The 24,000-nt window shown below is 46.5% G+C and overlaps 1 protein-coding gene across 4 annotated transcripts in view; it reads left to right on the top strand.

The window, feature by feature from the left end:
- The window catches only part of LOC110506177 (A disintegrin and metalloproteinase with thrombospondin motifs 17-like), a 211,808-nt gene that overhangs the window by 21,272 nt on the left and 166,536 nt on the right, over window positions 1-24,000 (top strand). For all 4 annotated transcript variants that reach the window (XM_036981246.1, XM_036981244.1, XM_036981248.1 and 1 more), the window contains exon 4: window positions 22,109-22,275. In XM_036981246.1, coding sequence (XP_036837141.1) covers window positions 22,109-22,275 — 167 coding nt within the window. The remainder of the gene's footprint in view (window positions 1-22,108; window positions 22,276-24,000) is intronic.

The raw sequence follows: 24,000 nt of genomic DNA, 5'->3' as shown, positions 1-24,000 counted from the left end.
AGGGGGGGTGGTTGTTAGTGTGGATAGGGGGGTGTGTGATTATTTATGTGGATAGGGGGGGGTGATTATTTATGTGGATGGGGGGGTGATTATTTATGTGGATAGGGGGGGGTGGTTGTTAGTGTGGATAGGGGGGGTGCGATTATTTATGTGGATAGGGGGGGTGATTATTTATGTGGATAGGGGGGGTGATTATTTATGTGGATAGGGGGGGTGATTATTTATGTGGAGAGGAGGGGGGTGATTATTTATGTTGATAGGGGGGGTGGTTGTTAGTGTGGATAGGGGGGTGTGTGATTATTTATGTGGATAGGGGGGGAATTATTTATGTGGATAGGGGGGGGTGATTATTTATGTGGATGGGGGGGTGATTATTTATGTGGATAGGGGGGGATGGTTGTTAGTGTGGATAGGGGGGGTGCGATTATTTATGTGGATGGGGGGGGTGATTATTTATGTGGATAGGGGGGGTGGTTGTTAGTGTGGATAGGGGGGGTGATTATTTATGTGGATAGTGGGGGTGATTATTTATGTGGATAGGGGGGTGTGATTATTTATGTGGATAGGGGGGGTGATTATTTATGTAGATGGGAGGGGGTGATTATTTATGTGGATAGGGGGGTGTGATTATTTATGTGGATAGGGGGGGTGATTATTTATGTGGATGGGGGGAGGTGATTATTTATGTGGATAGGGGGGGTGGTTGTTAGTGTGGATAGGGGGGGTGTGATTATTTATGTGGATAGGGGGGGTGGTTGTTAGTGTGGATAGGGGGGTGTGATTATTTATGTGGATAGGGGGGTGTGATTATTTATGTGGATAGGGGGGGTGATTATTTATGTGGATAGGGGGGGTGATTATTTATGTGGATAGGGGGGGGTGGTTGTTAGTGTGGATAGGGGGGGTGCGATTATTTATGTGGATGGGGGGGTGATTATTTATGTGGATAGGGGGGGTGGTTGTTAGTGTGGATAGGGGGGGTGATTATTTATGTGGATAGTGGGGGTGATTATTTATGTGGATAGGGGGGTGTGATTATTTATGTGGATAGGGGGGGTGATTATTTATGTAGATGGGGGGGGGTGATTATTTATGTGGATAGGGGGGTGTGATTATTTATGTGGATAGGGGGGGTGATTATTTATGTGGATGGGGGGGTGATTATTTATGTGGAAAGGGGGTGGTTGTTAGTGTGGATAGGGGGGGTGTGATTATTTATGTGGATAGGGGGGGTGGTTGTTAGTGTGGATAGGGGGGGTGGTTGTTAGTGTGGATAGGGGGGGTGTGATTATTTATGTGGATAGGGGGGTGTGATTATTTATGTAGATAGGGGGGGTGATTATTTATGTGGATAGGGGGGGTGATTATTTATGTGGATAGTGGGGTGTGATTATTTATGTGGATGGGGGGGGTGGTTGTTAGTGTGGATAGGGGGGGTGTGATTATTTATGTGGATAGGGGGGGGTGGTTGTTAGTGTGGATAGGGGGGGTGTGATTATTTATGTGGATAGGGGGGTGTGATTATTTATGTGGATAGGGGGGGTGATTATTTATGTGGATAGGGGGGTGATTATTTATGTGGATAGGGGGGGTGGTTGTTAGTGTGGATAGGGGGGGGTGTGATTATTTATGTGGATAGGGGATGTGATTATTTATGTGGATAGGGGGGGTGATTATTTATGTGGATAGGGGGGGGTGATTATTTATGTGGATAGGAGGGGGGTGATTATTTATGTGGATAGGGGGGGGTGTGGTTGTTAGTGTGGATAGGGGGGGTGTGATTATTTATGTGGATAGGGGGGGGGTGATTATTTATGTGGATAGGGGGGGGGTGATTATTTATGTGGATAGGGGGGGTGATTATTTATGTGGATGGGGGGGGGGTGATTATTTATGTGGATAGGGGGGGGTGATTATTTATGTGGATAGGGGGGGGGTGGTTGTTAGTGTGGATAGGGGGGGTGCGATTATTTATGTGGATGGGGGGGGGGTGATTATTTATGTGGATAGGGGGGGTGATTATTTATGTGGATAGGGGGGTGTGATTATTTATGTGGATAGGGGGGGTGATTATTTATGTGGATAGGGGGGGTGATTATTTATGTGGATAGGGGGTGTGATTATTTATGTGGATAGGGGGGTGTGATTATTTATGTGGATAGGGGGGGTGATTATTTATGTGGATGGGGGGGTGATTATTTATGTGGATAGGGGGGGTGGTTGTTAGTGTGGATAGGGGGGGTGTGATTATTTATGTGGATAGGGGGGGTGGTTGTTAGTGTGGATAGGGGGTGTGTGATTATTTATGTGGATAGGGGGGTGTGATTATTTATGTGGATAGAGGGGGGGTGATTATTTATGTGGATAGGGGGGGTGATTATTTATGTGGATAGGGGGGTGTGATTATTTATGTGGATAGGGGGGGGGGGTTGTTAGTGTGGATAGGGGGGGGGGTGTGATTATTTATGTGGATAGGGGGGGTGGTTGTTAGTGTGGATAGGGGGGGTGTGATTATTTATGTGGATAGGGGGGTGTGATTATTTATGTGGATATGGGGGGTGATTATTTATGTGGATGGGGGTGATTATTTATGTGGATAGGGGGGGTGGTTGTTAGTGTGGATAGGGGGGGTGTGATTATTTATGTGGATAGGGGGGTGTGATTATTTATGTGGATAGGGGGGGTGATTATTTATGTGGATAGGGGGGGTGATTATTTATGTGGATAGGGGGGTGATTATTTATGTGGATAGGGGGGGTGGTTGTTAGTGTGGATAGGGGGGGTGTGATTATTTATGTGGATAGGGGGGGTGTGATTATTTATGTGGATAGGGGGGTGTGATTATTTATGTGGATAGGGGGGGTGATTATTTATGTGGATAGGGGGGGTGGTTGTTAGTGTGGATAGGGGGGGTGTGATTATTTATGTGGATAGGGGGGTGTGATTATTTATGTGGATAGGGGGGGGTGATTATTTATGTGGATGGGGGGGTGGTTGTTAATGTGGATAGGGGGGGTGTGATTATTTATGTGGATAGGGGGGTGATTATTTATGTGGATAGGGGTGTGATTATTTATGTGGATAGGGGGGTGGCTGTTAGTGAATCAGACAACCAGAAAAGAGACCCAGCAACGTTAGTTTGTTTTATTTTCCGTCCCCTGCCTGGTTTTTTACATCCATTTACACAGCTTTTCTTCACATGGAATGTGGAAATGTTAAGATAACAAGAGGAGGAGAGTTGGGTTTCAGGTGGATGTGCTGAGCTGGTCACTGGTCCAATGTATAGGGTGCATCCCAAATGGCACTCTGTTCACTGTATAGAGCATTACTGTTGATCAGGGCCCATAGGGCTATATAGGGAATAGGGTGTAATTTGGAATACAGACCTCCACTCTTAGAAAAGAGGGTTCCAAAAGGGTTCTTCTGCTGTCCCCATATGAGAACACTTTTTGGTTCCAGGTAAAACCCTTTTTGGTTTCAGGTAAAAACCATTTTTGGTTCTAGGTAGAACCATTTTGGATTCTGTGGCAAGGGTTCTACATGGAACCCACAATGGTTCTACTTGGAACCAAAAGGGTTCTACCTGGAACCAACAAGGGTTATTCAAAGTTTTCTCCTATGGGGACGGCCGTAGAACCCCTTTATGTTCTAGATAGCACCTTTTTTTCTAAGAGCGTAGAGAGCTGCCGGCTCACAGAGAAAACAGTGCGGAAATGAAAACCTGTCATTTCTCCCAGGCCGGAGTTTCATTGGCACTGTGGCAGCTGATGGGAGGTCAGTTAGACGTCACCTGATGGGAGGTCAGTTAGACGTCACCTGATGGGAGGTCAGTTAGACATCAGCTGATGGGAGGTCAGTTAGACGTCACCTGATGGGAGGTCAGTTAGACATCACCTGATGGGAGGTCAGTTAGACATCACCTGATGGGAGGTCAGTTAGACATCAGCTGATGGGAGGTCAGTTAGAAATCACCTGATGGGAGGTCAGTTAGACATCACCTGATGGGAGGTCAGTTAGACATCACCTGATGGGAGGTCAGTTAGACATCACCTGATGGGAGGTCAGTTAGACATAAGCTGATGGGGGGTCAGTCAGACATCAGCTGATGGGGGTCAGTCAGACATCAGCTGATGGGGGTCAGTCAGACATCAGCTGATGGGGGGTCAGTTAGACATCAGGTGATGGGGGGTCAGTCAGACATCAGCTGATGGGGATCAGTCAGACATCAGCTCAAACTAGACGTTGCCCCTAACTACAGATTTAGGATCAGATTACCCTTCCCCCAATCCTAATCTTAACCATTAGGGGGATTAAATTATATATGATCTGAGTCCTGGGGTTAGGGGCAACTCTTACCTTCCACTAGGTATCCTGACAGAGGTATGGCCTGTGGCTTTAGGAAATGGCTTTGGGGTTGTCCCTAAGTACAGATCTAGGATCATATTCTCCAATCCTAACCTTAACCATTAGTGGGGAAAATGCAAAACTGACCCAACTTCAGCCTACATACACCAGGGAAATCCATGGAAAGCTTGTTGTAGTTGTAAAGACCAAAACGATGACACTGAACATTCCTTTTTCTGGAGCTCGGTCAAGATGAACATTAAGAAATCAAAGGTGAGTCTTATCACTCAGACACTGGGCTGTGTTATTGTTTAGAATGTGAAAACACAGAATGAGAAGTCTAGATGCAGCCAGACCGACATTGTGGTCAGGGCTGAGAGAGAATCTGAAATATGCTGAACCTCTCCAACTCCCAACCCTAAAACACTTTCCCAACTCCTCTCTGCTCACTTGCTTTACAGACTCCCACTATGTCGTCCAGGCTGCCTACATTTTTGTTATTCCTAAGAATTTCTGAGCTTTGGCTCACAGTGGAGGGCTCACTAACAGCCTGGACTGGTGTGTGTCTGTTTGTGTCCGTGCGTGGGTGCTTGTGTGTGTGAGTGTGTGTGTGTCTGTATGCGTGCGATCACGATAATTTTTGTGTAGATATCTTTGTATTTCAGGTGTGTGTGCATGTGTGATTGTATAGATGTCTGTGTGTGTGTACGTGTGTGTACGTGTGTGTGTGTGTGTGTGTGTGTGTGTGTGTGTGTGTGTGTGTGTGTGTGTTTGTGTGTGTGTGTGTGTGTGTGTGAGGGTGTGGTAAGGTTTTGTGGCAGGCCGGGTTACAGTGTGTAGATTTCTATTTCTCTATCCAAAAGTATAATTTATGGAAAGCTAACACAATCTTATAGCACAATCTTAGCTGTCAAGCACCCTGCTCTGGACCAATGAGCTGGGAGACAGTTTTATTATTATGCTGGTGGCCGTGTTGCCGTGGGTGATGATATTCGTGCTTTATGAATCTGAGACGGTCATGTGGTCAGCAGGAGAAGCCCCAAAGTAGGTTAAAACAACAGTGGACTTGCTATCTGTTACAGCTGTACTTGGACCTGCCCAAAGGCAGACATACCAGTGTTTTCTGCTTTGGGAAAATGATCTGAAATCCGTGCTAAAGTGCATCACAGTACTTTAAAGTGGCGTCCTCCACTGACAGTGGACCGCCTCCGTTTCCATTCAGGTCCAGACCTCTGATAGAGGTTTAGTAAGTTATTCTGACATACAGGATATTATTGTTCCTTAGCTTGTCCTATTGTGGGGGATGGATGGATGGATGGATGGGTGGGTGGGTGGGTGAGTGGGGGGATGGATGGGTGGGTGAGTGAGTGGGGGGATGGATGGATGGGTGGGTGGGTGAGTGGGGGGATGGATGGATGGATGGGTGGGTGAGTGAGTGGGGGGGATGGATGGATGGGTGGGTGAGTGAGTGGGGGGATGGACGGGTGGGTGAGTGAGTGGGGGGATGGATGGGTGAGTGAGTGAGTGGGGGGATGGATGGGTGGGTGGGTGAGTGAGTGGGGGGATGGATGGATGGGTGGGTGAGTGATTGAGTGGGGGGATGGGTGGGTGAGTGAGTGGGGGATGGATGGATGGATGGATGGGTGAGTGAGTGGGGGGATGGATGGATGGGTGAGTGAGTGGGGGGATGGATGGATGGGTGGGTGAGTGAGTGGGGGATGGATAGATGGATGGGTGGGTGAGTGAGTGGGGGGATGGATGGATGGATGGGTGGGTGAGTGGGGGGATGGATGGATGGTTGGGTGAGTGAGTGAGGGGATGGATGGATGGGTGAGTGAGTGGGGGGATGGATGGATGGATGGGTGGGTGAGTGAGTGGGGGGATGGATGGGTGGGTGAGTGAGTGAGTGGGGGGATGGATGGATGGATGGGTGGGTGAGTGAGTGGGGGGATGGATAGATGGGTGGGTGAGTAAGTGGGGGGATGGATAGATGAGTGAGTGAGTGGGGGGATGGATAGATGAGTGGATGAGTAAGTGGAGGGATGGATAGATGGGTGGGTGAGTGAGTGGGGGGATGGATGGATGGGTGGGTGAGTGAGTGGGGGGATGGATAGATGGATGGGTGAGTAAGTGGGGGGATGGATAGATGGGTGGGTGAGTGAGTGGGGGGATGGATAGATGGGTGGGTGAGTAAGTGGGGGGATGGATAGATGAGTGAGTGAGTGGGGGGATGGATAGATGGGTGGATGAGTAAGTGGAGGGATGGATAGATGGGTGGGTGAGTGAGTGGGGGGATGGATGGATGGGTGGGTGGGTGAGTGAGTGGGGGGATGGATAGATGGGTGGGTGAGTGAGTGGGGGGATGGATGGGTGGGTGGGTGGGTGAGTGAGTGGGGGGATGGATAGATGGGTGGGTGAGTGAGTGGGGGGATGGATGGGTGGGTGGGTGGGTGAGTGGGGGGATGGATGGGTGGGTGGGTGAGTGAGTGGGGGGATGGATAGATGGGTGGGTGAGTGAGTGGGGGGATGGATGGGTGGGTGGGTGGGTGAGTGAGTGGGGGGATGGATAGATGGGTGGGTGAGTGAGTGGGGGGATGGATAGATGGGTGGGTGAGTGAGTGGGGGGATGGATGGATGGATGGATGGGTGGGTGAGTGAGTGGGGGGATGGATAGATGGATGGGTGGGTGAGTGAGTGGGGGGATGGATGGATGGGTGGGTGGGTGGGTGGGTGGTTGAGTGAGTGGGGGGATGGATAGATGGGTGGGTGAGTGAGTGGGGGGATGGATGGATGGGTGGGTGGGTGAGTGAGTGGGGGGATGGATAGATGGATGGGTGGGTGGGTGAGTGAGTGGGGGGATGGATGGATGGATGGGTGGGTGAGTGAGTGGGGGGATGGATGGGTGGGTGGGTGGGTGAGTGAGTGGGGGGATGGATGGATGGGTGGGTGGGTGAGTGAGTGGGGGGATGGATAGATGGGTGGGTGGGTGAGTGAGTGGGGGGATGGATGGATGGATGGGTGGGTGGGTGAGTGAGTGGGGGGATGGATGGATGGATGGGTGGGTGAGTGAGTGGGGGGATGGATGGGTGGGTGGGTGAGTGAGTGGGGGGATGACAGACACGTCAATTCAGACACGTCAATTAGGGCTTGCTGTTCCTTCTCCAGCCCCTCTCAGACACGTCAATTAGGGCTTGCTGTTCCTTCTCCAGCCCCTCTCAGACACGTCAATTAGGGCTTGCTTTTCCTTCTCCAGCCCCTCTCAGACACGTCAATTAGGGCTTGCTGTTCCTTCTCCAGCCCCTCTCAGACACGTCAATTAGGGCTTGCTGTTCCTTCTCCAGCCCCTCTCAGACATGTCAATTAGGGCTTGCTGTTCCTTCTCCAGCCCCTCTCAAACACGTCAATTAGGGCTTGCTGTTCCTTCTCCAGCCCCTCTCAGACATGTCAATTAGGGCTTGCTTCTCCTTCTCCAGCCCCTCTCAGACACATCAATTAGAGCTTGCTGTTCCTTCTCCAGCCCCTCGCAGACACATCAAAGAGATGGGCGTGGCAGCTGAAGCATTAATGCTCCACTTGTCTCCAACATCTAAAGGATTCTATCATTAAAGTTGTTAAAGGATTCTCTTTGGAGTGATGCTCTGATTGGACTGATGTATCTCCTGGCTGTAACCCAAATGGCACACTATTCCCTAATGAGTGTAGTCCTTTTGACCGGGGCCCACCAGGGCCAATAGTAGTGCACTATGTAGGGAATAGGGTTTCATTTGGGATGCAACCTGGTCGATTCTAGAACATCAATCAGATGCCAATTAGGACAGGACACATGAGGAATGGAAATGTCTGGCAAACGTAGATTCTTTGAGTGAACGATTCATCCCCTTTACTGGACAGCTCTTAAATGGATAGTTCACTAGTATAACACTTCTAAGATGTGATTAAAAAAAAGGTATCTTTGAGTGATCTCTTTATGTGGGCACCTCTCTGCCATACAGTGACTCTGGAGTCTGGTTGGAGTCTAGGGCCTAGGTCTGGGCTGGATCCTATCTATTGGACCTTTATAATGGGCTTCTATCTCCACGTAGACCGTAATGAACTGGAGAGGTCTCAGAACCCAGATGTGTCTATTAGGGTTGAAAAATGACTGGGGGTTGTGGGAAAGTTACAGAAATGTTGCAACCCTCGTGTCGATCTAGACACTCTGCCCTCCTATATTTTGCTGATGTGGACCTCAATCAGTTTTTCCAAAGTTATTACACATCAGGGTTAGAGGACTTTGCTTCAGACCCATAACAGCAGCAGCACTGGCTAACCGTTGAGTCGGCAGGTTTTATTGTCCCCTGCTGAGTGTGTTAGTCTCAAGATTTCAAAGCAGGCTGTTATTTGTCTCAGTATGACTCAGAAACAAGTTGTGGCTGTCCCAAATGGCCCCCTATTCCCTACAAAGTGGACCACTGTTGACCAGAGCCCTATAGACCCTGGTCAGAAGTAGTGCACTATAAAGGGACTAGGGTTTCATTTGGGTTGTAACTTTGTGCTCACCTTAGTCCTTTGGGTTCAAAGCAGTTTTGTGTTTGTCTCAATATTGTTCTTGTTATTGGATTTCTTCTCTGGTGACTGTGGTATAGGCCACTGCAAAGGGAGGAAGGGAGTTGTCTTTATTGCTCTTCATCAATACCTCTTTTATTGCTGTCTGGGTGGGATGTGCATGGTGATGAGACTGATGACAGAAGGTTAAGGGAGTTAGTCACTACTGTTGTTGTTCGCCCTATGGGTTTGGGCTATTAGTTTCAATATGGCTTTTATTTGTTAAGTGTTCTGTGACATATACACTCATTTCTGAAAATAGTGCTATTCACACGACATTTGATTGATAAGTTGTTTGTGAGATATCACATTACAGCGTGAGGGAGAAGCACATGTCGCCTTCAAGCTTGCTTTTATATGAAGGAGTTTCTTCGTCAGCTCTATTTTGTTCTCCAATCTTTGAGAATGACCTTGTCTTAGAAACACTGCTATTCAAATGGCAATTGGTTGATACATTGTTTGTGAGATTTCACTTTGAGTACAGAAAGAAATCTTTCCCTGTCCGTTGTATATGCTGCTCTCACATGCCTATAGACAGATATCCATTTGTCCACAGACAGTGAAGAGTGAAGTGCAAAGAATCATCAGTGAAAGAATCATTACGATTTACAGTGCCTTGCGAAAGTATTTGGCCCCCTTGAACTTTGCGACCTTTTGCCACATTTCAGGCTTCAAACATAAAGATATAAAACTGTATTTTTTTGTGAAGAATCAACAACAAGTGGGACACAATCATGAAGTGGAACGACATTTATTGGATATTTCAAACTTTTTTAACAAATCAAAAACTGAAAAATTGGGCGTGCAAAATTATTCAGCCCCCTTAAGTTAATCCTTTGTAGCGCACCTTTTGCTGCGATTACAGCTGTAAGTCGCTTGGGGTATATCTCTATCAGTTTTGCACATCGAGACTGACATTTTTTCACATTCCTCCTTGCAAAACAGCTCGAGCTCAGTGAGGTTGGATGGAGAGCATTTGTGAACAGCAGTTTTCAGTTCTTTCCACAGATTCTCGATTGGATTCAGGTCTGAACTTTGACTTGGCCATTCTAACACCTGGATATGTTTATTTTTGAACCATTCCATTGTAGATTTTGCTTTATGTTTTGGATCATTGTCTTGTTGGAAGACAAATCTCCGTCCTAGTCTCAGGTCTTTTGCAGACTCCATCAGGTTTTCTTCCAGAATGGTCCTGTATTTGGCTCCATCCATCTTCCCATCAATTTTAACCATCTTCCCTGTCCCTGCTGAAGAAAAGCAGGCCCAAACCATGATGCTGCCACCACCATGTTTGACAGTGGGGATGGTGTGTTCAGTGTGATGAGCTGTGTTGCTTTTACGCCAAACATAACGTTTTGCATTGTTGACAAAAAGTTCAATTTTGGTTTCATCTTACCAGAGCACCTTCTTCCACATGTTTGGTGTGTCTCCCAGGTGGCTTGTGGCAAACTTTAAATGACACTTTTTATGGATATCTTTAAGAAATGGCTTTCTTCTTGCCACTCTTCCATAAAGGCCAGATTTGTGCAATATACGACTGATTGTTGTCCTATGGACAGAGTCTCCCACCTCAGCTGTAGATCTCTGCAGTTCATCCAGAGTGATCATGGGCCTCTTGGCTGCATCTCTGATCAGTCTTCTCCTTGTATGAGCTGAAAGTTTAGAGGGACGGCCAGGTCTTGGTAGATTTGCAGTGGTCTGATACTCCTTCCATTTCAATACTATCGCTTGCACAGTGCTCCTTGGGATGTTTAAAGCTTGGGAAATCTTTTTGTATCCAAATCCGGCTTTAAACTTCTTCACAACAGTATCTCGGACCTGCCTGGTGTGTTCCTTGTTCTTCATGATGCTCTCTGCGCTTTTAACGGACCTCTGAGACTATCACAGTGCAGGTGCATTTATACGGAGACTTGATTACACACAGGTGGATTGTATTTATCATCATTAGTCATTTAGGTCAACATTGGATCATTCAGAGATCCTCACTGAACTTCTGGAGAGAGTTTGCTGCACTGAAAGTAAAGGGGCTGAATAATTTTGCACGCCCAATTTTTCAGTTTTTGATTTGTTAAAAAAGTTTGAAATATCCAATAAATGTTGTTCCACTTCATGATTGTGTCCCACTTGTTGTTGATTCTTCACAAAAAAATACAGTTTTATTTCTTTATGTTTGAAGCCTGAAATGTGGCAAAAGGTCGCAAAGTTCAAGGGGGCCGAATACTTTCGCAAGGCACTGTAAGTTCCTTGGCCTCCGATTGGTCAGAAGTTGGTCTGGTTGCCATGTGCCCTCTGTCAAGCCTGCGTTGTCATGGACACAGTAGGGTCTAAGTGGGAAGGCTGCCCACACCTGTAGAGTGGTTATCTGTCACATTACAGGTTGATAGAGTTTAGGGACATCTGTACCAGATGCTTGAGAGATGAAGTGGAGGAGGGAGAGAGGGATTGAAGAGCAGCAGACTAAAGAGAGTGGTCAAAGAGGAGCAAAGGGAGAGGAGAGTTGAAGAGGAGGAGAGGAAGTGGGAGAGGAGGGGAGGAAGTGGGAGAGGAGAGGAGAGTTGAAGAGGAGGAGAGGAAGTGGGAGAGGAGGGGAGGAAGTGGGAGAGGAAGTGGGAGAGGAGGGGAGGAAGTGGGAGAGGAGGAGAGGAAGTGGGAGAGGAGGGGAGGAAGTGGGAGAGGAGGGTTGAAGAGGAGGAGAGGAAGTGGGAGAGGAGGGGAGGAAGTGGGAGAGGAGGGTTGAAGAGGAGGAGAGGAAGTGGGAGAGGAGGGGAGGGAGTGGGAGAGGAGGGTTGAAGAGGAGGAGAGGAAGTGGGAGAGGAGGGGAGGGAGTGGGAGAGGAGGGGAGGAAGTGGGAGAGGAGGGGAGGAAGTGGGAGAGGAGGGGAGGAAGTGGGAGAGGAGGGTTGAAGAGGAGGAGAGGGAGAGGAGGGAGTGGGAGAGGAGGGGAGGAAGTGGGAGAGGAGGGTTGAAGAGGAGGAGAGGAAGTGGGAGAGGAGGGGAGGAAGTGGGAGAGGAGAGGAGAGTTGAAGAGGAGGAGAGGAAGTGGGAGAGGAGGGGAGGAAGTGGGAGAGGAAGTGGGAGAGGAGGGGAGGAAGTGGGAGAGGAGGAGAGGAAGTGGGAGAGGAGGGGAGGAAGTGGGAGAGGAGGGTTGAAGAGGAGGAGAGGAAGTGGGAGAGGAGGGGAGGAAGTGGGAGAGGAGGGTTGAAGAGGAGGAGAGGAAGTGGGAGAGGAGGGGAGGGAGTGGGAGAGGAGGGTTGAAGAGGAGGAGAGGAAGTGGGAGAGGAGGGGAGGGAGTGGGAGAGGAGGGGAGGAAGTGGGAGAGGAGGGGAGGAAGTGGGAGAGGAGGGGAGGAAGTGGGAGAGGAGGGTTGAAGAGGAGGAGAGGGAGAGGAGGGAGTGGGAGAGGAGGGGAGGAAGTGGGAGAGGAGGGTTGAAGAGGAGGAGAGGAAGTGGAAGAGGAGGATTGAAGAGGAGGGGAGGAAGTGGGAGAGGAGGGGAGGAAGTGGGAGAGGAGGGGAGGGAGTGGGAGAGGAGGGGAGGAAGTGGGAGAGGAGGGTTGAAGAGGAGGAGAGGAAGTGGGAGAGGAGGAGAGGGAGTGGGAGAGGAGGGGAGGGAGTGGGAGAGGAGGGTTGAAGAGGAGGAGAGGAAGTGGGAGAGGAGGGGAGGGAGTGGGAGAGGAGGGGAGGAAGTGGGAGAGGAGGGTTGAAGAGGAGGAGAGGGAGAGGAGGGGAGGGAGTGGGAGAGGAGGGGAGGAAGTGGGAGAGGAGGGTTGAAGAGGAGGAGAGGAAGTGGAAGAGGGGGATTGAAGAGGAGGGGAGGAAGTGGGAGAGGAGGGGAGGAAGTGGGAGAGGAGGGGAGGGAGTGGGAGAGGAGGGGAGGAAGTGGGAGAGGAGGGTTGAAGAGGAGGAGAGGAAGTGAGAGAGGAGGAGAGGGAGTGGGAGAGGAGGGGAGGGAGTGGGAGAGGAGGGGAGGGAGTGGAAGAGGAGGGGAGGAAGTGGGAGAGGAGGGTTGAAGAGGAGGAGAGGAAGTGGGATAGGAGGGTTGAAGAAGAGGAGAGGAAGTGGGAGAGGAGGGTTGAAGAGAGTACTACCTTCCCCTTGTCAGAACCTACTTGCAGTGCTTGAACTAATGTTGTTAAGTACAGTGCCTTGCGAAAGTATTCGGCCCCCTTGAACTTTGCGATCTTTTGCCACATTTCAGACTTCAAACATAAAGATATAAAACTGTATTTTTTTGTGAAGAATCAACAACAAGTGGGACACAATCATGAAGTGGAACGACATTTATTGGATATTTCAAACTTTTTTAACAAATCAAAAACTGAAAAATTGGGCGTGCAAAATTATTCAGCCCCCTTAAGTTAATACTTTGTAGCGCCTCCTTTTGCTGCGATTACAGCTGTAAGTCGCTTGGGGTATGTCTCTATCAGTTTTGTACATCGAGAGACTGAAATTTTTTCCCATTCCTCCTTGCAAAACAGCTCGAGCTCAGTGAGGTTGGATGGAGAGCATTTGTGAACAGCAGTTTTCAGTTCTTTCCACAGATTCTCGATTGGATTCAGGTCTGGACTTTGACTTGGCCATTCTAACACCTGGATATGTTTATTTTTGAACCATTCCATTGTAGATTTTGCTTTATGTTTTGGATCATTGTCTTGTTGGAAGACAAATCTCCGTCCCAGTCTCAGGTCTTTTGCAGACTCCATCAGGTTTTCTTCCAGAATGGTCCTGTATTTGGCTCCATCCATCTTCCCATCAATTTTAACCATCTTCCCTGTCCCTGCTGAAGAAAAGCAGGCCCAAACCATGATGCTGCCACCACCATGTTTGACAGTGGGGATGGTGTGTTCAGCTGTGTTGCTTTTACGCCAAACATAACGTTTTGCATTGTTGCCAAAAAGTTCAATTTTGGTTTCATCTGACCAGAGCACCTTCTTCCACATGTTTGGTGTGTCTCCCAGGTGGCTTGTGGCAAACTTTAAACAACACTTTTTATGGATATCTTTAAGAAATGGCTTTCTTCTTGCCACTCTTCCGTAAAGGCCAGATTTGTGCAATATACGACTGATTGTTGTCCTATGGACAGAGTCTCCCACCTCAGCTGTAGATCTCTGCAGTTCATCCAGAGTGATCATGGGCCTCTTGGCTGCATCTCTGATCAGTCTTCTCCTTGTATGAGCTGAAAGTTTAGAGGGACGGCCAGGTCTTGGTAGATTTGCAGTGGTCTGATACTCCTTCCATTTCAATATTATCGCTTGCACAGTGCTCCTTGGGATGTTTAAAGCTTGGGAAATCTTTTTGTATCCAAATCCGGCTTTAAACTTCTTCACAACAGAATCTCGGACCTGCCTGGTGTGTTCCTTGTTCTTCATGATGCTCTCTGCGCTTTTGACGGACCTCTGAGACTATCACAGTGCAGGTGCATTTATACGGAGACTTGATTACACACAGGTGGATTGTATTTATCATCATTAGTCATTTAGGTCAACATTGGATCATTCAGAGATCCTCACTGAACTTCTGGAGAGAGTTTGCTGCACTGAAAGTAAAGGGGCTGAATAAGTTTGCACGCCCAATTTTTCAGTTTTTGATTTGTTAAAAAGGTTTGAAATATCCAATAAATGTTGTTCCACATCATGATTTTGTCCCACTTGTTGTTGATTCTTCACAAAAAAATACAGTTTTATATCTTTATGTTTGAAGCCTGAAATGTGGCAAAAATTTCGCAAAGTTCAAGGGGCCAAATACTTTCGCAAGGCACTGTATATACCATGTACTGTTTTTACAGATAGACTTGAGTAATGAATGTATACATATTATTACATTGTTATTATTACTATAGTTACTATAGTCTGATTTTCATGTTTGTCTGTATCTCATGTTCTACTTCAAATGTTTTTCTCCATGTGACCCAAAAGAGTTCTGCAATGTGTTTGTGTGTGATGTTATTTAGACCAGATAACTGGGGGATTCACAGATCTCTCTCATATTGCCTTTTCCAATGCACTAAACAGAAACAAGAACATGTGATAAACATTGCTTTAAGATCACAACAACACATAGATAAGTCTTATACTGTTGGGCATTTCCATTCCCAAGCCGTATGGCTTTTGTGACTTTTGATTCACTGAGTCTCCACAGTTGTCCAGTATTGTCATTGCCCAAGCTAAGCACTCTTCTTCTCTGAGAACAAAACATCTTTCCACAGTGTTTGTCCACGCAGATAAACAACCTAAACAGACAACAGATTAACCAAACAATACCGCCACAACCAATAGTTCGGTTTCTGCAGAAGTGTGTGTGTGTGTGTGTGTGTGTGTGTGTGTGTGTGTGTGTGTGTGTGTGTGTGTGTGTGTGTGTGTGTGTGTGCAAGCCATGCTAGAAACAAGCTCCAGATATATGCTGGAAAATAGGTTTGATTTAACTAAATAGATGGAATGACATGGCCCTTCTTCCACTAACGGGGATATCTCATGGGTGTTCTTAAACGTTACAGTTCAGACAGTTCAGACAAATGTAAATGGCTGTTACTTTAATAGAATTGATATTCTCCCAGATAGAGTTCCAACATTCCACTAACTAAAACTTTGCACCACAAAAATGTCCAGGTTTTCCAGAAATCCTGGTTGGAGGATTCCAGGAATCGTAAAACCAGGATTTCTGGAAAACCTGGGACTTCGGGGAAAGTTACCGGAATTTTGCAACCCTACTGCCAGTCTACAGTGTTATGAACTTGGAAGTCTTGAAGAAGAGAGGGAACCATGGCAACAACAGTATCATGAGTATTGATCTGCAGACAATCATGTTGTCAACATCATCAGTGTAAGATGCGTCTCACATTGCATATACAATGTCTTCCCCAAACTATTCAGACCCGTTCACTTTTTCCACATTTTGTTACGTTACGGCCTTATTAAAAAAAAAAATTATAAAATAAAAAATATAAAATTCATCAATCTACACACAATACCCCGTAATGACAAAGCGAAAACATTTTTTTTGAAATCTATGCACAATTATTACAAATAAAAAACAGAAATACCTTATTTACATAAGTATTGAGACACTTTGCTATGAGACTTGAAATTAAGCTCCGATGCATCCTGTTTCCAATGATCATCCTTGAGATGTTTCTACAACTTGATTGGAGTCCACCTGTGGTAAATTCAATTGATTGGACATGATTTGGAAAGGCACACAGCTGTCTACATAAGGTCCCAAAGTTGACAGTGCATGTCATAGCAAAAACCAAGACATGAGGTCGAAAGAATTATCCCTAGAGCTCCGAGACAGCATTGTGTTGAGTCACAGATCTGGGAAAGGGTACCAAACAATGTCTGCAGCGTTGAATGTCCATAAGAACACAGTGGCCTCCATCATTCTTAAATGGAAGAATTTTGGAACCACCAAGACTCTTCCTAGAACTGGCTGCCCGGCCAAACTGAGCAATCGGGGGAGAAGGGCCTTGGTCAGGGAGGTGACCAAGAACCCGATGGTCTCTCTGACAGAGCTCCAGAGTTCCTCTGTGGAGATGGGAGAACCTTCCAGAAGGATATCCATCTCTGCAGCACGCAACAAAACAGGCCTTTATGGTTGAATGGCCAGATGGAAGCCACTCCTTAGTAAACGGCACATGACAGCCCGCTTGGAGTTTACCAAAAGGCACCTAAAGACTCTCAGACCATGAGAAACAAGATTCTCTGGTCTGATGAAAATAAGGTTGAACTTTTTTGGCCTCAATGCCAAGCGTCACTTCTGGAGGAAACCTGGCACCATCCCTACAGTGAAACATGGGGGTGGCAGCATCATGCTGTGGGGATGTTTTTTCAGCGGCGGGGACTGGGAGACAAGTCAGGATCGAGGGAAAGTTGATAATAAGACTTTATAAGAAGATCATCCATGCTTTATAATGCATTATAACCAGATCATTATGCATTATAACCACATCATAATGCATTATAACCACATCGTAATGCATTAACCACATTATAATGCATTGTAACCACATCATAATGCATTAACCATGTTATGATGCATTATAACCACATCATAATGCATTGGCCACCTCATAATACATTATAACCACATCATATTACTTTATAACCCAATCATATTGCATTAACCACATCATAATGCATTATAACCACATCATAATGCATTAACCACATCATAATACATTATAACCACATCATAATGCATTATAACCACATCATAATGCATTAACCACATCATAATACATTATAACCACATCATAATGCATTATAACCATATCATAATGCATTATAACCACATCATAATGCATTAACCGCATTATAATGCATTATCTCATCATAATGCGTTATGACTTTTGGCTTTATGGTAGTGTTACCCAATCTGTTGTTACTAAGGCCTCTCACACAGTTTTGCTAGAGGTGGTGTTACAACACAAAGGCTTTAGTTAACCATGCATCTCTGATGAGAACCGAAGTTAGTGTGTGCAGCGAGTCCTCCTTAAAGGGGAACTTCAGTCTTTTACAATTTAACATATTCATACATTTTTTAAGAATATATCTTATAAGTGTTTTATTAAGCTTAGTTCAACTGTTGTACCTCATCATAACCCAAAATATAAGCTTGTTTTACTCCATTGGAAACATGTAATTGTAAACAAATACTGTAAAGCCTCAAAACATAGGAAAACCTATACTTTTATCTCATGGATGGTCAGTCCTTGCATCCATACCTCTGTCTATGAATTTGATGATGGTTACATTTCTCCAGCCCTGTCCCTCAGCTGTTAACCAAATCAGTGACTTTAATCATGTTCACATGTTTTTGCTTTACTCATATATATATATATATATATATATATATATATATATATATATATATATATATATATATATATATATATACTGTATTATATTCTACTGTATTTTAGTCAATGCCACTCTGACATTGCTCATCCTAATATTTATATATTCCTTAATTCTGTTATTTTACTTTAGGTTGTGTGTATTGTTGTGAATGGTTAGATATTACTGCACTGTTGGAGCTAGAAACACAAGCATTTAACTACACCCGCAATAACATCTGCTAAATATGTGTATATGACAAATATCATTTGATTTGATTGACTACTTTCATGTTCTTTGAACTGCAGATTGCCCCTTTAATGTGGCCCATGAAGTCCTGTTGTTGCTGCAGTAGTTTTACCATTGTTTATTCCACCACTCTTACGTAAACTAGCTGTGCCTTTTCTTTCCAATGGAAGACATTGGAGTTCCCATTGAGTCTGGAACGACTTAGCGAATGGGCCAACCCCGGCCTTGTTCTCATAACATTGGTCAGAGTACTGAAACTATTTCATTTAATATGATTAGGCCTAATATAACTCCTGGTCATAGAGTATGTGGTGGTGGTCTCTTCCAGAGGACTGGGATAAGTTAAAGCAGAGGGAGAGAAGAAATAAAGAGAGGTAGTGACAAGTGTTTGTTTGAGAGAGAAACTTTGTGGCGTCTCATACAGAATGAACATCTTTTTCATCTGTCCGTCTCTTTATCTGTCAGTCTGTCATCCATCATTACTTAAAGGGTTAGTTCACCCAAATCACAAAATGACAGAATGTGTTTTCTTATGTGTTTCCAGTCATGGAGATAAGTGCTTCACACTGGTTTAATTTACCTTGCTACTGTTACCAACCGCTAACTTATTAAGCATTTTATAACCCAAAATGAATAGATTCTGTGTCATTCCCAAATTAAAGTATCTATAAGGGATTCTTTAGCTCAACAACTGTATAATGGAATGTCTACTGTAGCTGGCATTGTCTCTGTTCTTGTCCCTGTCCCTTGGCTTCTTAAGATGCTGTAAACCTAGCCTGGGACCACATCTGCTGTGTTGTCTTGTTAAGATGCTGTAAACCTAGCCTGGGACCACATTTGTTGTGTTTTCTTGTTAAGATGCAGTAAGCCTAGCCTGGTACCACATCTGTTGTGTTGTCTTGTTAAGATGCTGTAAACCTAGCCTGGTACCACATCTGCTGTGTTGTCTTGTTAAGATGCAGTAAACATAGCCTGGGATCATATATTTTGTGTTGTCTTGTTACGATGCAGTAAACTTAGCCTGGGACCACATCTGTTGTGTTGTCTTGTTAAGATGCAGTAAGCTTAGCTTGATACCACATCTGTTGTGTTGTCTTGTTAAGATCCAGTAAGCCTAGTCTGGTACCACATCTGTTGTGTTGTCTTGTTAAGATGCAGTTAGCATTCCTCACAATCAAATGTCAACTGCATTATCTACCAAGGGAATTCTCTTCGATTATAATCACAGCCGCATATATTCCCCCCCAAGCAGACACATCGATGACCCTGAACAAACTTCATTTGACTCTATGTAAACTGGAAACCACATATCCTGAGGCTGCATTCATTGTAGCTGGGGATTTTAACAAGGCTAATCTGAAAACAAGACTCCCTAAATTCTGTCAGCATATCGATTGTGCTACCAAGGCTGGAAAAACCCTTGATCATTGTTATTCTAACTTCCGCGACGCATATAAGGCCCTCCCCCGCCCTCCTTTCGGAAAAGCTGACCACGACTCCATTTTCTTGCTCCCTGCCTATAGACAGAGAATAACACAGGATGCTCCCGCGCTCAGGTCTGTTCAACGCTGGTCCGACCAATATGAATCCACGCTTCAAGATTGCTTCGATCACGTGGACTGGGATATGTTCCACATTGCGTCAAACAACAACATTGACGAATACACTGATTCGGTGAGCGAGTTTATTAGCAAGTGCATCGGCGATGTCGTACCCACAGCAACTATTACAACATTCCCAAACCAGAAACCATGGATTGATGGCAGCATTCGCGTGAAACTGAAAGTGCGAACCACTGCTTTTAATCAGGGCAAGGTGACCGGAAACATGACAGAATACAAACAGTGTAGCTATTCCCTCCGCAAGGCAATCAAACAAGCTAAGCGTCAGTATAGAGACAAAGTAGAGTCGCAATTCAACGGCTCAGACACAAGAGGTATGTGGCAGGGTCTACAGTCAATCACAGAGTACAAAAAGAAAACCATCCCCGTCGCGGACCAGGATGTCTTGCTCCCAGACAGACTAAACAACTTCTTTGCTCGCTTTGAAGACAATACAGTGCCACTGACACGGCCCGCTACCAAAACCTGCGGACTCTCCTTCACTGTAGCCAACTTGAGTAAAACATTTAAACGTGTTAACTCTCGCAAGGCTGCAGGCCCAGATGGCATCCCCAGCCGCGTCCTCAGAGCATGCGCAGACCAGCTGGCTGGTGTGTTTACGGACATATTCAATCAATCCTTATCCCAGTCTGCTGTTCCCACATGCTTCAAGAGGGCCACCATTGTTCCTATTCCCAAGAAAGCTAAGGTAACTGAGCTAAATGACTATCACACCGTAGCACTCACTTCCGTCATCATGAAGTGCTTTGAGAGACTAGTCAAGGACCATATCACCTCCCCCCACCTGCCACCCTAGACCCACTCCAATTTGCTTACCACCCCAATAGGTCCACAGACGACGCAATCGCAATCGCAACCACACTATACACTGCCATAACCCATCTCGACAATAGGAATACCTATGTGAGAATGCTGTTCATCGACTACAGCTCATCATTTAACACCATAGTACACTCCAAACTCGTCATCAAGCTCGAGACCCTGGGTCTCGACCCCGCCCTGTGCAACTGGGTCCTGGACTTCCTGACGGGCCGCCCCCAGGTGGTGAGGGTAGGTAACAACATCTCCAATCCGCTGATCCTCAACACTGGGGCCCCACAAGGGTGTGTTCTGAGCCCTCTCCTGTACTCCCTATTCACCCACGACTGCGTGGCCATGCACACCTCCAACTTAATCATCAAGTTTTCAGACTACACTACGGTGGTAGACTTGATTACCAACAACGACGAGACGGCCTACAGGGAGGAGGTGAGGGCCCTCGGAGTGTGGTGTCAGGAAAATAACTTCACACTCAACGTCAACAAAACAAAGCAGATGATCGTGGACTTCAGGAAACAGCAGAGGGAGCACCCCCCTATCCACATCGACGGGACAGTAGTGGAGAGGGTAGTAAGTTTTAAGTTCCTCGGCATACACATCACGGACAAACTGAATTGGTCCACCCACACAGACAGCGTGGTGAAGAAGGTGCAGCAGCGCCTCTTCAACCTCAGGAGGCTGAAGAAATTCAGCTTGTCACCAAAAGCACTCACAAACTTTTACAGAAGCACAATCGAGAGCATCCTGTTGGGCTGTATCACCGCCTGGTACGGCAACTGCTCCGCCCTCAACCGTAAGGCTCTCCAGAGGGTAGTGAGGTCTGCACAACGCATCACCGGGGGCACACCTACACCACCCGATGTCACAGGAAGGCCATAAAGATTATCAAGGACAACAACAACCCGAGCCACTGCTTGTTCACCCAGCTATCCTCCAGAAGGCGAGGTCAGTACATGTGCATCAAAGCTGGGACCGAGAGACTGAAAAACAGCTTCTATCTCAAGGCCATCAGACTGTTAAACAGCCACCACTAACATTGAGTGGCTGCTGCCAACATACTGACTCAACTCCAGCCACGTTAATAATGGAAAAATTTATGTAAAAAATGTCTCACTAGCCACTTTAAATAATGCCACTTAATATAATGTTTACATACCCTACATTACTCATCTCATATGTATATACTGTACTCTATACCATCTACTGCATCTTGCCTATGCCGTTCTGTACCATCACTCATTCATATATTTTTATGTACATATTCTTCATCCCTTTACACTTGTGTATAAGGTAGTAGTTGTGAAATTGTTAGGTTAGATTAGTCGTTGGTTATTACTGCATTGTCGGAAATAGAAGCGCAAGCATTTCGCTACACTCACATTAACATCTGCTAACCATGTGTATGTGACAAATAAAATTAGATTTGATTTAATAAACATAGCCTGGGACCACATATGTTGTGTTGTCTTGTTAAGATCCAGTGGACCTAGCTTGACGCAATGTTTGTTTGTGCTGTCTTGTTAAGATGCAGTAAACCTAGCCTGGTACCACAACTGTTGTGTTGTCTTGCAAACTCCTAGTGGTTTGGTGTGATCTGTGACCAGGCTATGGTGGAACAGCAAATAATAATCAATCTTTGTGTGTCTCTGTCCCCCGTGCTAGTGAGAAAGAAGAGGCAGAAGGGAGTGGAGGAGGGCCGTAGAAGGAGAAACACCATCCATCTGAATGGGTTGTATACGGTAGAGACGGTGGTGGTGGCAGACTCAGACATGGTGCAGTACCACGGGGCAGAGGCCGCGCAGAGATTCCTGCTCACCGTCATGAACATGGTAAGGATGCTTGACACGCTCATATGCATGCATACATGAATACACGCACACACACATATGTTATGTTATTCTGTTGTCGTGGGGACCTAAAATTGATTTCCATTCAAAATCATGTTTTCCTTAACCCCTAACCCTAACCCTAACCCTTACCATATTCCTAATCTTAACCCTAACCCTAAACTTAACCACTAACCCCTAACCCTAACCACAATCCTAATCTTAACCCTAACCCTAAACTTAACCACTAACCCCTAACCCTAACCCTTACCACAATCCTAATCTTAACCCTAAACTTAACCACTAACCCCTAACCCTAACCCTTACCACAATCCTAATCTTAACCCTAACCCTAAACTTAACCACTAACCCCTAACCCTAACCCTTACCACAATCCTAATCTTAACCCTAACCCTAAACTTAACCACTAACCCCTAACCCTAACCAGAATTGTAACCTTAACCCTAAAGCTAACCCCTAAGGTTAAAATAGCCTTTGTCCTCATGGGGACGTGGGAAATGATAACTCCACGAGGGAGAATTTTCCTTGTTTTACTATCCTTGTGGGGACTTTTGTGGATTTTAGGTCTAATTAAGTCTCTGAGTTGTACACACGGTGTTGAGCGGCTCACAACCATGTTTGAAAGGTTAAAGACACGTTAACAAGCTTCGTTTTGACAATGCCACCTCCCATGTTTCTCTTGGCTTTGTGCTAGCTGGTTTAGCTCTGAGAGAGACCGGCCAGTACCAGAGAACTGTACGCTGTTTTTCTATATGCATCCAAAATAGCACCCTATTCCCTACATAGTACACTACCGTTGACTTGTGACCTACGGGCCCTGATAAAAAGTAGTGCACTATTTAGGGAATAGGGTTCCCTTTGGGACTCACCTCTGTTTCTCACCCTTTCAGTTTCTCATTAAAACTCCCTGAACAGCCAACTGATTCAACCTGCTGCTCACAGGGCAGAGCAGTTAGAGACAGAGCCCAACAGTGACTTGGGCAGGAGAGCAAGAAATCAGAGGGGAGGGGAGGGGAGGGGAGAGGGAATGTGAGAGTGGTAGGCAAGAGCCAAGGAGGAAGAGGAGGGAGGGAGAGGGAGACAGAGAGAAAGAGAGAGGGGGGAAGATGAAGGAGGAAGAGGGAGAGAGAGAGAAGGGGGAAGAGGAGGGAGGAAGAGGGAGACAGAGAAAGAGAGAGAGAGAGAGAGAGAGGGGGAAGAGGAAGAGGAGGGAGGGAGAGGAAGACAGAGAGAGAGAGAGAAGGGGGAAGATGAAGGAGGAAGAGGGAGAGAGAGAGAAGGGGGAAGAGGAGGGAGGAAGAGGGAGACAGAGAAAGAGGGGGAAGAGGAGGGAGGGAGAGGGAGAAAGAGAGAGGGGGGGAAGAGGAGGGAGGGAGAGGGAGACAGAGAGAGAGAGAGGGGGGAGAGGAGGGAGGGAAAGGGAGACAGAGAGAGAGAGGGGGAAAGAGTAGGGAGGGAGAGGGAGACAGAGAGAGAGAGAGAGGGGGGAAGAGGAGGGAGGTAGAGAGGGAGGGAGAGAGAGAGGGGGAAGGGGAGGGAGAGAGAGAGGGGGGAAGAGGAGGGAGGGAGAGGGAGACAGAGAGAGAGGGGAGAAAAGTAGGAGAGGGAGAGGGAGACAGAGAGAGAGGGGAAGAGGAGGGAGGGAGAGGGAGGGAGAGCGAGAGAGGGGAAGAGGAGGGAGGGAGGGCGAGAGAGGGGAAAAGGCAT

Source organism: Oncorhynchus mykiss, chromosome 6 (genome assembly GCF_013265735.2).
Source record: "Oncorhynchus mykiss isolate Arlee chromosome 6, USDA_OmykA_1.1, whole genome shotgun sequence".
In the NCBI taxonomy this organism is placed as follows: domain Eukaryota; kingdom Metazoa; phylum Chordata; class Actinopteri; order Salmoniformes; family Salmonidae; genus Oncorhynchus; species Oncorhynchus mykiss.
Note: the sequence above shows the minus strand (reverse complement) of the source record. Positions and strands in the feature narration are given on the sequence as shown.